Source organism: Macaca thibetana, chromosome 1 (assembly GCF_024542745.1).
Source record: "Macaca thibetana thibetana isolate TM-01 chromosome 1, ASM2454274v1, whole genome shotgun sequence".
NCBI lineage: Eukaryota > Metazoa > Chordata > Mammalia > Primates > Cercopithecidae > Macaca > Macaca thibetana.
In genome coordinates this window covers 18,588,671-18,600,225 of record NC_065578.1, presented here as the reverse complement: position 1 = coordinate 18,600,225, position 11,555 = coordinate 18,588,671, and the positions used below count along the sequence as shown (strand labels likewise).

Below are 11,555 nucleotides of genomic sequence, written 5' to 3'. Positions count from 1 at the left end.
CATGTAGCTGGGATTACAGACGTGTGCCACCACACCTAATTTTTTGATGTTTTATAGAGACAGGGAATCACTTTTCATTGCTCAGGCAATCCTCCTTCCTCAGCCTCCCAAAGTGCTAGGATAATAGGCGTGAGCCACTGTGCCCAGCCCTTATTTATCTGTGAATGCATACCCAGCTCTGTTCCAGACACAGGATGGAGGCAGGTCCTGCCCAAGACTGTGCTGCCATTAAGTGTCCAGATGTGATGTGAGGTCAGGAGTCAAGGGAACTGTGAGCTTATGTGAGTCACCTGTGCTTCCAGAGCCCGTTTCCCGCTCTGTAAAACAAAGGTGAAATGTCCCACTGTGGACTTGCTGAATATCAAATGAGTGGTGCCGTGCCCAAACTTGGTGTGGGCCATGAGCCGATGCCTGGGTTCCAGTCCTGCTGATGACATTTCTTCACTGCATGACCCTGGGAAAATGACTTACTAGCGCCTGCTCTTTATATGCCTCATCTATAAAATGAGGACAACATCCGCATCACTGGGCGGTGGTGCGGACTGGGCAAGGACCCGGCACAGGGCCCAGCCTTATATATTAATTTGTAACCAATACTTTTGACCATTTCCCCTTCTCCCAGGGGGCCAGGCAGGCCAGGCCCAGGCAAGGGCTGATCCTGGGCCACTGTGTGGGTGAAAAGACATGGCATGAGGCAAGCCCAGGAGACGAGGGGCCAAAATCCATGAAGCCCCGTTCTGGAGGCCCACCCAAGGTGTATGCGAGGCCAGAAACCAGCACCCAAGGAAAGAGGTGAAAGCTGGGGAGACAGGATCAGGAGCCAGGGGTGCACACGGCAAGCCAGGGAGAGGGCCACAAGGATGCAGAGACAGCGGTGACACTTGGGGGCCAGGCAGGTCTGCTCAGCACCCCACTGCCTGGGCCCAGGCCTTGCTACCCCTGGGCTTCACTGCCGGCACTTCTGGAGAACCTGGGTCGGCAGAGCCAGTCAGTGAGGAGAAGAACACGGGCGTTGAAGGAATTTATTCATGAGAAGACTGAGGGTCCGTCAGGGAGATTGTCCAATGGCGACAAGCTCCAGAAGCCCGCGTCGCAACAGCCGGGAGGGCCGGGCCACCCCAGGCAGGAGGCGGTGGGCTGGCAGCCACCCTGGGCACTGAAGAGCAGACGCAGGCAGTGCTGGGCACAGAGGGGCTCTCTTCATGGCCTGCCTGCCCTGGCCTCCCCCCAGGTCCCCACCTATCGGTTAAAGTGCAGCTGGGAGGGAGGAGGCAGGCAGAACTGGGGAGCTAGAGAGAGCCCAAGTGAACCCTGGCTGTCCACACGAGTCCCATGTCCTCCTCGTCCTGGAGTTCCCCGAGGTTTAGTGAGCCCATCCCACCTAGGGCCTCTGGAACCTTGGGGCAAGGGAGGTAACCCCTCCCTCCCACACCCATCCATATTTAGAAAGAGCATCCCTGGGAGAGGGCGGCTGGCTCTGGCAGCTTTTTGGGGGGCCTAGAACTTGGGGGACAGTGGGGGGTGCTAACATTTCTAACAGGGAGAGGAAGGGGATGCTCATCTTCAGGGGTGGTCTTGGGGGGTCATACCCCTCCCTCTGGCCTTGGAAGACTCTTCCCCCACCAGGCAAGCCAAGGAAGCCCGAGAAAGGCCCAGAGAGCCTGGCTCCCAGCTCCTGTGTCATGAGTCAGCAGGGTCCTGCCCAGGCCTGACTCCCAAACCCCTCCGCTGAGGGAGGGTCACTTCAGTGCCACTGGGGCGGCGCTCCCCTGGAGATGGGAAGTGGGGTGAGGGGTCTTGGGGAAACCTGTGGGGCTGAGCCTCCTGTTTCTGCCAGTGGTCTTTCTAGCCCAGCCCGTCCCTCCAGCCTGAGGCTGGCGAGATGCTCACCCTAAGCCCGGAACCTCAGCAGTACCATCTGCACCCCCAGGGACCTTAGCCTGGTTCATGCCATCTTGGATGGCCTCCCCCAGCACTCAGCAGCTCAGCCAACTTCCTCCCCCTCCCACAGGCACATCTCTAGAAGCCAGACAGGAAGAGACCACCCCCCGCCCAAAATAAAGAACCCTGAAGACCTCTGCTTCCTCCCCCCACTCTTGAATATATTAAATTGTGCGGCTTGGCTCCAACCCCTCCCCTTCAGATCTCCATGGCAACCGGGCAGCATTCCAAGTCCGAGTCTGTATCCAAGTCCATCCAGTGCCAAAGAGGGGCTTCAGCCTCTCCCCTGACTCTTTCCCAGAGAGTGAGACCCAGCATTCCACAGGGGGATGAGAGGGGAGGAAGAGTCGGGGGGCCTCAGTCCTCAGCCCCCTCTTCCTCCGTGTGGGGGGCCCCTGGGGGTTCCTCGGGCTCAGGGGTCTGCCCGCCAGGGTGGGGGTGAGGATGGGGGTGAGGGTGGGTGCCGGGCTGGGATCCCGGCCCGTCCTCGCCCTGCACGTAGACGCTCAGCCCCTCGTGACTAGGCTCCTTGCCGCAGGCCTGGCAGCTACAGTGCAGGATCTTCTCCACCAGCTTGTCCACCCTGGGCACCTCCTCGTGGCCCGGGCACTCCAGCGTCACCTGCAGAGGGCAAGAGAGAAGGGGTGGCATGTTTCCAAAGGCCTGGGGCAGGCGAGGAAGCCCCTAGGGTAATACTTCCTCATGGGACCAAGAATCCCAGAGCCCGCCTGTGGTGCCCAGTTAGCGCCAGGGTCCCAGGGGGAGGGGGAAATTGAACCCCTGCACAAGCCACCAGAGCCGTCCCCTCACATCCAGTCCTGCCACCTTCCCACCCATTCCCCACCGGCAGCCACAGGGAAATCCAGTGTGGTCTGCCCCTGCTAAAATCCACCCCCCACCACCCGGATCCCGCCTGCACTTGGAGACAAACCCTGACCCCTCACTAAGGCCACGCAGGACCTTCCGGTGCCGCCGGCTGGCTGGCCTCCCTACCCCAACCCTGCGCCACTCTTACCAATCCTGTGCTTGGGCTCTGCCTCAGGGACTCTGCACCTGCTATTCCCTTTGCCTGGAAGGTTCCCCAAACCCCACCTACCACTTGCCCCAAACTGTGCCTTTGGGTCTGAGCTCAGACTTTGCTTCCTCAAAAGAACCCCACCCCAAAGCCCAGCCCGGCTGAGGCTTGCCCTGCAGGAACCCCATCTACCTCTTACTCTGCCCCTATCGTCACCCGTCTAAGTGCCTTCTTTCCTTCTCCCTCCCTTCCTCTCTTCCTTCCTCCCTTCCACAGAGCGCCTACCCTGTGCCAGCTCTGGGGACACAAAGACATTTCCCTCAAGGAAATCAGAGTCTAGTTGGGGGAAAAGACCTGTCAAAATCACCCGGATGCAGGTGGAAGACTGCAAGTGTGAACTGCGCTCGAAGCAGAGGCACACTGTGCTCTGAGAGCCAACGGTACCAGGGTGGGCTCCAGTCAGGGGGCCTGGAAAGGGGCCCTGAGGAAACGCAGCTTGGGCCAAGGGCAGAAGAATGAATAGAAGTGAACTGGAGAAGGGGGACAGAGAAGGTGTTCCAAGCAGGGAAAAGAACAGGTGCAAGGGCCCTGGGGTAGGAGCAAACGGAGCAGATGCGAGGAACTGAAAGCAGGCGGCTGTGTTAAGCATCAAGCTAGTAAGGAGGGCGGGAAGCAGGAAGAAGCTGGAAAGGCCACTGAGCCAGGCCATGCCAGGTTCTCGGGACAGGGCAAAGATTTTGGTCTCATCCTATAACAACAGGAAGTCCCTAAAAGGACTTCAGCCCATGAGAGACATCAGAATGGAACTTTGGGAACATCCCTGTCCTGTACAAGTTGGTGTCAGACTTCTGAGCCATCCTGTGGGGAGGCCCACGTCTGCATCCCCAGCACAAGCCCTTCACCCTGCACACAGTGGGGCCTTGCTAAGCCCCTGTGGTCATCTGCTGGAATACAGGAGCCTGGGGAGAAAGGCCAAGACCGAGGCAGGCTCCAGGCTGAGGCTGGGTGGGGCAGGCAGGCAGTACTCACAATCTCCCACATCGACTGGGCTGGCATGCAGGAGTCACAGTGGACCAGGGACTCTGTGGACTGCGGGAAGGTGTTGGGGACGCTGTAGCTGAAGCACTGTCCTAGGCACGCCCTGTGGGAGGAGAGGTCACGTGCCCGTGTCACTGTCGGGGAGGCAGGGATGGGCAGCCCTGGTCCTCTTCCTCCCTCTTGGGCCCCTGTCCGCATCCCCCCACCCATCCCTTGAGTCCCACCTGTTCTGGATGGACTTGGCCTCACAGCCGCTGTGACCCACAATCTGGGTGATGTTCTTGGCTTCGCACCAGGCACTCTTATCCGGGAACAGTGCCAGCTTGTTGATGGGCGGTGGGGCAGCCAGTAGCATGGCAGGGAGGACAGCCCCCATCAGGACCCGAAGCATCATGCCCGTGGCCTCCAGAGCCCTAGAACAGAGCACAGGTGCCAGGTGAGGCACAGCAAGGTGCAGGGGACCGGGCAGTGGTGTTACAGCATGGACTCTGGCGTCCGACTCCTTGGCGCAATCCCAGCTCTCCCACTTACTAACCAAGTGCAACTTTGGACAAGTTATTTCTCCCCTCTGAATCTCACAATTGGAGCTGGGAGTAGTACTTACATCAGATGGATATCTGTAAAGTCAGATGAGATATTAAATGGGCCTAGCAGATAATACACATTCCATATGTGTTGGTTTTACAACTTCCTATGTTGCCTTGAGCAAGTTACTTTTTATCTCGGTGCCTCAGTTTCTTCATCTAAAAAGGGGAGATGGTACCACTGCCTGGCGCAGGATTGCAGTTACGAAGTGTTCAAGCACATGTCCAGTGTTGAAAAATTACCACCCCCTTTCTCCCTTTGCTGCTGTGGGCCATCCAGGAAAACACACAAAACATTCTCCACACAGCCCTCGAGGGGCTGGCTGCACACCACGTCTCCTGGAAAGCCACTGCAACTGCTGTCAGATTCTGATGTTTGAAAAGTTAGCCTTAACTTTCACGTTGCTGTGATTTCTTTTTGGTTTTGTTTTTTGAGAAAATATGTGCAGTGGCATGATTATGGCTCACTGAAGCCTCGACCTCCCTGGGCTCAGGTGATCCTCCCACCTGAGCCTCCCAAGTTGCTGGGACTACAGGCGTCTGCCACCACGCCCGGCTAATTTTTGTAAAGACCAGGTTTCGCCATGTTGCCCAGGCTACTATCAAACTCCTGGGGCTCAAGCCATCTTCCTGCCTCAGCCGTCCAAAGTGCTGGGATTACAGGCGTGAGCCACCGCACCTGGCCTGCAGTGAATTCCTGGGCCACCTTGGCTGGCCAGACCTCAGGCAAAAAAAAACTGACCCTGAACCAGACAGTACTGCTTTCTAAGATGCCTCATCAGAAACTCGAATCCACGAGGGCTCTACACAGATCACTGCCCCCAGCTCCACTTTAACACGAGTCAAGCAGGAGCCAATCAAAGCTAAGCACTTAGCCATTTGCAATTCCCCTGCTATAGGATGGAGCGAGATACTAAAACAATACCATGATCTGCCAAAAGGTGGCGCTGCAGGACAGTCTGTGTCAAAGGATTCCACTTGCAGGCGACTCGCCCCAGTGAGTTTCACCCATGCCCCTCAATGCAAAAGGCACGGGGCAGGGAGGCTTCAGAGAGGTTCAGAGATGAAGGTAGTGCCTTCTTCAAGGAGGCCCCCAAACCCTCGGAGGACAGCACAGCAGAGAAAGGGCATGGGGTTCACACGTGCTGGGTGACCGGGACACTCAGGCCTGTTTCCCGGCCATCTGTAAAATGAGTGCAGTGACCCAGGCCAGTGGTTCCCAAACCTGACAAATGATCAGAATTCCCTAGGGACTTGCGAAGTAAAAGTTCTAGGGTGGGTAGGAGTCTGCATTTTGATTAGGCTTCCTAGGCAGCTCTGCCCTCAGTCAGGGATTCTTTATCTTGGGACAGTCCCTAGAGGGGCCTGGGTGAGGCTAAATCAGGAGGAAGAGGGGACAGGTCCTGGTCCCTGTGGCCCCACAGAAGCCCAGCACCAGGACTCAGGTGGCTTGGGACTGGGCATCCCATTTAGGACAATCCTACCATGGGCCGTGGAGATGGCAGAGACAGGTACTTTATTTTTTTATTTTTATTTCCTTTTTTTTTTTGAGACGGAGTCTTGCTCTGTTGCCCAAGCTGGAGTGCAGTGGCATGATCTTGGCTCACTGCAAGGTCCACCTCCCGGGTTCATGCCATTCTCCTGCCTCAGCCTCCCATGTAGCTGGGACTACTGACGCCCGCCACCATGCCTGGCTAATTTTTTGTATTTTTAGTAGAGATGGGGTTTCACTGTGTTAGCCAGGATGGTCTTAATCTCTTGACCTCACGATCTGCCCGCCTTGGCCTCCCAAAGTGCTGGGATTACAGGCATGAGCCACTGCGCCTGGCCTTGCTTATCTATTTTTTTGAGACAGTGTCTTACTCTGTCGCTAGGCTGAAGTGTCGTGGCATGATCTCAGCTCACTGCAACCTCCGCCTCCCAGGTTCAAGTGATTCTCCTGCCTCAGCCTCCTGAGTAGCTGGAATTACAGGCACTCGCCACCACACCTGGCTAATTTTTGTATTTTTAGTAGAGATGGGGTTTCACCATGTTGGCCAGGCTGGACTCAAACTCCTGACCTCAAGTGATCCGCCCACTTTGGCTTCCCAAAGTGCTGGGAGTACAGGTGTGAGCCACTGTGCCCAGCCCAGAGCCAAGTACTTTATATAAAGTGTCTGGGGAGTAGAGGTCTCAAGGTGGGCTGGCTAAGCGGGGCTCCTGCAGGGCTGTGACCCCCTCCAGGTGCTCTGCTCCCCATCCAGCAAGTTCTCCCAGCTCCTGCCCCTCTCCTGCAGGTCTCCATCTCAGAGGACCCCAATGCCGGGATAAGCCCCACTCCCAGCCCACTGGGGAGGAAGGGCAGCTGGAAGTGAGGTCGGACAGGCTGCCCCCGCCGCCTCCCAAATGAGTTCCTGTCATGATCCAGGCCCTCACCCATGCATTTCCGGTCTCACTGACAAAGCCCATGTTTCCAGTACAACCACATCCTAACAAAACGGAATGGATTCCTCCCTAACTGGCAACCCAGTGAAGTTTTCAACAAGCCTGGCATGCAGGAGGCTTCCTCACTCCTGAGTCAGGGTCTGCCCACAGCACACCTGAAGGGTCCTGGAGGTCCATTTAAGGCCAGGGCTCCCTGGGCTGGACTGGCCCCCTAGACCCTTGGAGAGGCCCAGGGACTCTTGTCCTCCTATATCTGACCCCATCTTGCTTCCTCAGAAACAACAGGTCACAGGGGGCCAGGGAGGTGGCTGGGGCAGGAAGTGATGTGGATTTGGAATTGAGACTGGGGTTGTAATGAAAGTAGCCTGGGCCAGGCATGGTGGCTCACCCCTGTAATTACAGCACTTTCGGAGGCCAAAGCGGGAGGATCGCTTGAGCTCAGGAGTTCAAGACTAGCCTGGGAAGCAAAGTGAGACTTGGTCTCTAAATAAAATAAAATATTTTTTTATGATCACATTGTGATATCACATTTTTTATTATCAAATTATGTGTTGTGGGCCGGGCGCGGTGGCTCAAGCCTGTAATCCCAGCACTTTGGGAGGCCGAGGCGGGCGGATCACAAGGTCAGAAGATCGAGACCACAGTGAAACCCCGTCTCTACTAAAAATACAAAAAAATTAGCCGGGCGCGGTGGCGGGCGCCTGTAGTCCCAGCTACTCAGGAGGCTGAGGCAGGAGAATGGCGGGAACCCGGGAGGCGGAGCTTGCAGTGAGCCGAGATCGCGCCACTGCACTCCAGCCTGGGCAACAGCGTGAGACTCCGTCTCAAAAAAAAAAAAAAAAAAAAAAAAAAAAAAAAAAAAAAAAATTATGTGTTGTGATGTGCACACCTGTAGTCCAGCTATGTAGGAGGCTGAGGCGGGAGGATGGCTTGAGACCAGAAGCTTGAGGCTGCAGTGAGCCATGACTGCATCCCTCCCTGCACTCCAGACTGGGTGACAGAGCAAGAACCTGTCGAAAAGGAAAGGGAAAAAAAGGACAGGAAAGAAAACAGGAAGGAAGGGAGGGAGGGAGGGAGGGAGAGAGAGAGGGAGGGAGGGAGAGAGGGAGGGAGGGAGCAACAGACAGAGGGAGGGAGGCTGCGGTGAGCACTTGGAGTTGGAATTGGGAGAGGTCACAACTGAGGCTGTGGGTCAGGACCAGGCTGCAGCTGAGTGTTGAGACTGGGGCGGAGGCTAATGGAGGCTTACTGGGAGATGGGGTAATGGTGACTTTTTGGAAGAGGTTGCAGGCCCAGAGATCAGGAACTGGTTATCGGGGTCAGGCTGGGGCAGAGGTTAGGAGAAATGAGACGAACGGAGGCAGAAGGCCCCCTCCTTACCTTCCACCCTTTCCAGTGCACAGCTGAGGTCATCACAGGGCCAGCTGTGCCCACAGAGGGGTGCTGTAACCCAACCCACCAGGCCCTGGCAGGCTCTCCACAGGGTGCTGGGGCCTCAGCCTCCCTGGGCCAGCAGCGTGGAGCTCCAGCATTCTCCCGGGGCTCGCCCTGGAAGCGTGGAGCCTGCAGTCCCCAGTGTTTGAACTGCAGCCCCTCCCCTTAGGAGCTGTATGACTCCCAGAAATAAGTTCACTCCTCAGAACCCGCCTTTCTCAACCCTAATATGGGCAGCATTGCGCCCTCCCTGGAAAAGAACTGGGAGGAGTAAATGAAGGTACTCAGCACCTAGGAGGCACCCACTAAGGTCAGCTCTCTTCCCCTCAGGGGATCATGGGAAAGGCTAGGCCAGCATCAGAGCCAAGGCTGGGCTGGAACAGGAGGCGGCGAGGATGCCAGGTGAAGCCTCTCCCACACATGGCCGTCCTTCAGACACACCTACCTCCGCCCGCCCTCCTGCCCAGCCCTGAAGAGCCCAGGCTGCCCCCACCGGGGGCTTTCCAGCAGAGGTGGGGTGGGCTCTTGGCTAGCAGGTTTTCTTTTTTGTTGGTTTATGCATTTTTGTTTCTTCAAGCAGCAACTCATCCTTTTTTTTTTTAAGCAGCAATCATACTTTCCTTCCCGAGCCTTGAGAGCCTCACCCAGATTCTCAACCCTTCCTCCCACCCTGAAGGTCATACAGCAAGTCATGGGACTCCCCAAAAGCGAGGGCGGGAAGGAAAGTTGGAGATCTCCCAGGCCAAGTCTCTCCCTCCTCTGCAAGGGGCTGTCCCAAGGTCCCCAGCAAGTCAGGCAAAGCAATGCCCTGCCCTGGGCCGTTCAGGTCCCTGCAGTTCCACACTCACTCACTCACTTCTAGGAGGGCAGGGGTCACTTTTAGGAGCGTGGGGAGAAAGGCAAGGGTAAGGGCAGGGAGCTGGGGGCCCAGACGCTGTGCCCACTCAGACAGTCCCCTGAGGGGAGGTCCAGGGATGTGGGTAAACAGGAGGCAGTTGTTTGGAGTTGGTGCAGTCAGAGATGGCTCTCAGGAGGGAAGCAGAGGTTCTGAATTTTGAACTAAATATAAGAGTGCAACTACAGTCATGCATCACTTAGCCATGGGGATGCACTCTGAGAAATGTGCCATTAGGTGATTTTGTTGCTCTGTGAACACCATAGAGTGAACTCAAACCTGAATAGTCTAGTCTATTACATACCTAGGCTATATCAGGTATTCAGCACTTTGGGAGGCCAAGATGGGAGAATTGCTTGGCTCAGGAGTTCGAGACCAGCCTGGGCAACACAAGGCAATCCCATCTCTACAAAAATTTAAAACTTAGCCAGGCGTGGTGGTGCATGCCTATGGTCCCAGCTACTTGGGAGGCTGAGGTGAGAGGATCACTCGGGCCTGGGGGGTTGAGGCTGCAGTGAACCAGGATTGTGCCACTACACAATCACGAAAGAAAGAAAAGGTGTAGTAAAAATAAGGTATTATAATCCTATGGGAGGCCAGGCGCAGTGGCTCACGCCTGTAATCCCAACATTTTGGGAGGTTGAGGTGGTCAGATCACTTGAGGTCAGGAGTTCGAGAACAGCCTGGCCAACACAGTGAAACCCCATCTCTACTAAAAATATAAAAACTAGCTGGGTGTGGTGGCACATGCCCGTAGTCCCAGCTACTAAGGAGGCTGAGGCAGGAGAATCACTTGAACCCGGGAGGCAGAGCTTGCAGTGAGCCGAGATTGCACTACTGCACTCCAGCCTGCGGGACAGAGTAAGACTCCATCTCAAAATAATAATAATAATAATTTTATGGCAGCACCATTGTGTATGTGGTTCATCATTACGTGGTGTGTGACTGGATATTAATTTATTCTGTCCTACAACAACCGCCTGATCCTATTCTTTCCTCCATTTTTCGATGAAGAAACTGAGGCACAGAGAGGCTAAGAAATCTGCTTGGGCTTTCACTGTCAGTAAACAGGAGAACCGGGATTTGAACCTGGATGGTAGCAGGTTCAACCCCCGGCTACCCTGGCAGGTGAAAAGGTTCACGGAAGAGAAAGAAGCAAGAAAGGATGGAATCTGGAGTTAGGATGAGGCCTGGAGCTCCTGCCGTTGCCCCAGCCGACTGTGCCTCTCATTCCTGTTAGCACCCTAGCGTTCAGCCACGGCCTGGACTGAAAGCTTGGGGGCTCCATAAACCAGAGGTCAAATCCCATTGCTGACTCCCTAGCCAACTGTCTTGTGGCCATGGCTGCCCCTGGCTCTTGCAGCCCAGGTAAAGGTATGTGTGACACTATCCTTCCTCACGGGGGCGCTGTGAGGCTGTAAAGGAGGTGTCCTTAGCACAGGTGAGTGTCTTCTTCCCAACCCCACCCACCCACCACTCCCAAATCCAAGCCCTCCACTTCCTCAGCGGCCCCCTGCCAATGCCTGGTACATTCTGAGCTGCTGCCCACACAGAAAGGAAATTCCCTGGGAGGTGACACCAGCAGACCCATTTTGGCACTGTGGAAACTGAGGCACAGGTCAAGGAAGTGACCCACCCATAGCTCCCACTCCGGGGAAGAGCAGGAACAAACACAGCAGCCCTGCCCTGGCTGCTTTCCTGGAAGCCCCGGTCCAGAGGGTCCCCCAGGAAGGCGAGCTTGGGGGTCAGGCCTGTGAAGCCTCTTTCCTGAGATGCCCGCCAAAACTGAGATGCCGGGGCCCGGCCCTCCTTGTGTGACCCCCCAGGTACGAGGCATGGCCTGGGCACCTGAATGTGCTCCCCACGGGACTCTGAAGCCCAGCCGGACCAGGAGAAACGGCCTCCCAGTCCCCAGGAAAGAGGCTTCGATTAACAGCACTGCTGCTGGGGCCCCCGAGCCCCACTGCCTGGATTCTAGCACCTGGCAAGGCATCCTAAATGCACCCTAAATACACGGGAGCGGCCTAGATTTCAAGAAACACCAGCCCCTTCCTGACTCCCGACCACCACGAAACCCTTTGTAGAGCGGATCGGCTTTGGTATAACAAGTGAACTATCCTCCCCAGTTCCTCTTCTGGATTAAGCCTGAATATTCAGGGTCACTCAAGGCCAGATATACCAGGATTTTCAAGGTAGAGTGTATCCACTCACCCCAGACCCACAC

At 56.1% G+C, this 11,555-nt stretch overlaps 1 protein-coding gene across 5 annotated transcripts in view; it reads right to left on the bottom strand.

Annotated features, from left to right (window-relative positions):
- Positions 1-1,008: 1,008 nt before the first annotated feature.
- The window catches only part of NBL1 (NBL1, DAN family BMP antagonist), a 282,591-nt gene continuing 272,044 nt past the window's right edge, over positions 1,009-11,555 (bottom strand). For all 5 annotated transcript variants that reach the window (XM_050793146.1, XM_050793141.1, XM_050793149.1 and 2 more), the window contains 3 exons: positions 4,219-4,407; positions 3,986-4,097; positions 1,009-2,562 (listed from right to left, as the gene is read on the bottom strand). In XM_050793146.1, the coding sequence (XP_050649103.1) occupies positions 2,299-2,562; positions 3,986-4,097; positions 4,219-4,388 (546 nt within the window). In that variant the 5' untranslated portion in view covers positions 4,389-4,407 and the 3' untranslated portion in view covers positions 1,009-2,298. The remainder of the gene's footprint in view (positions 2,563-3,985; positions 4,098-4,218; positions 4,408-11,555) is intronic.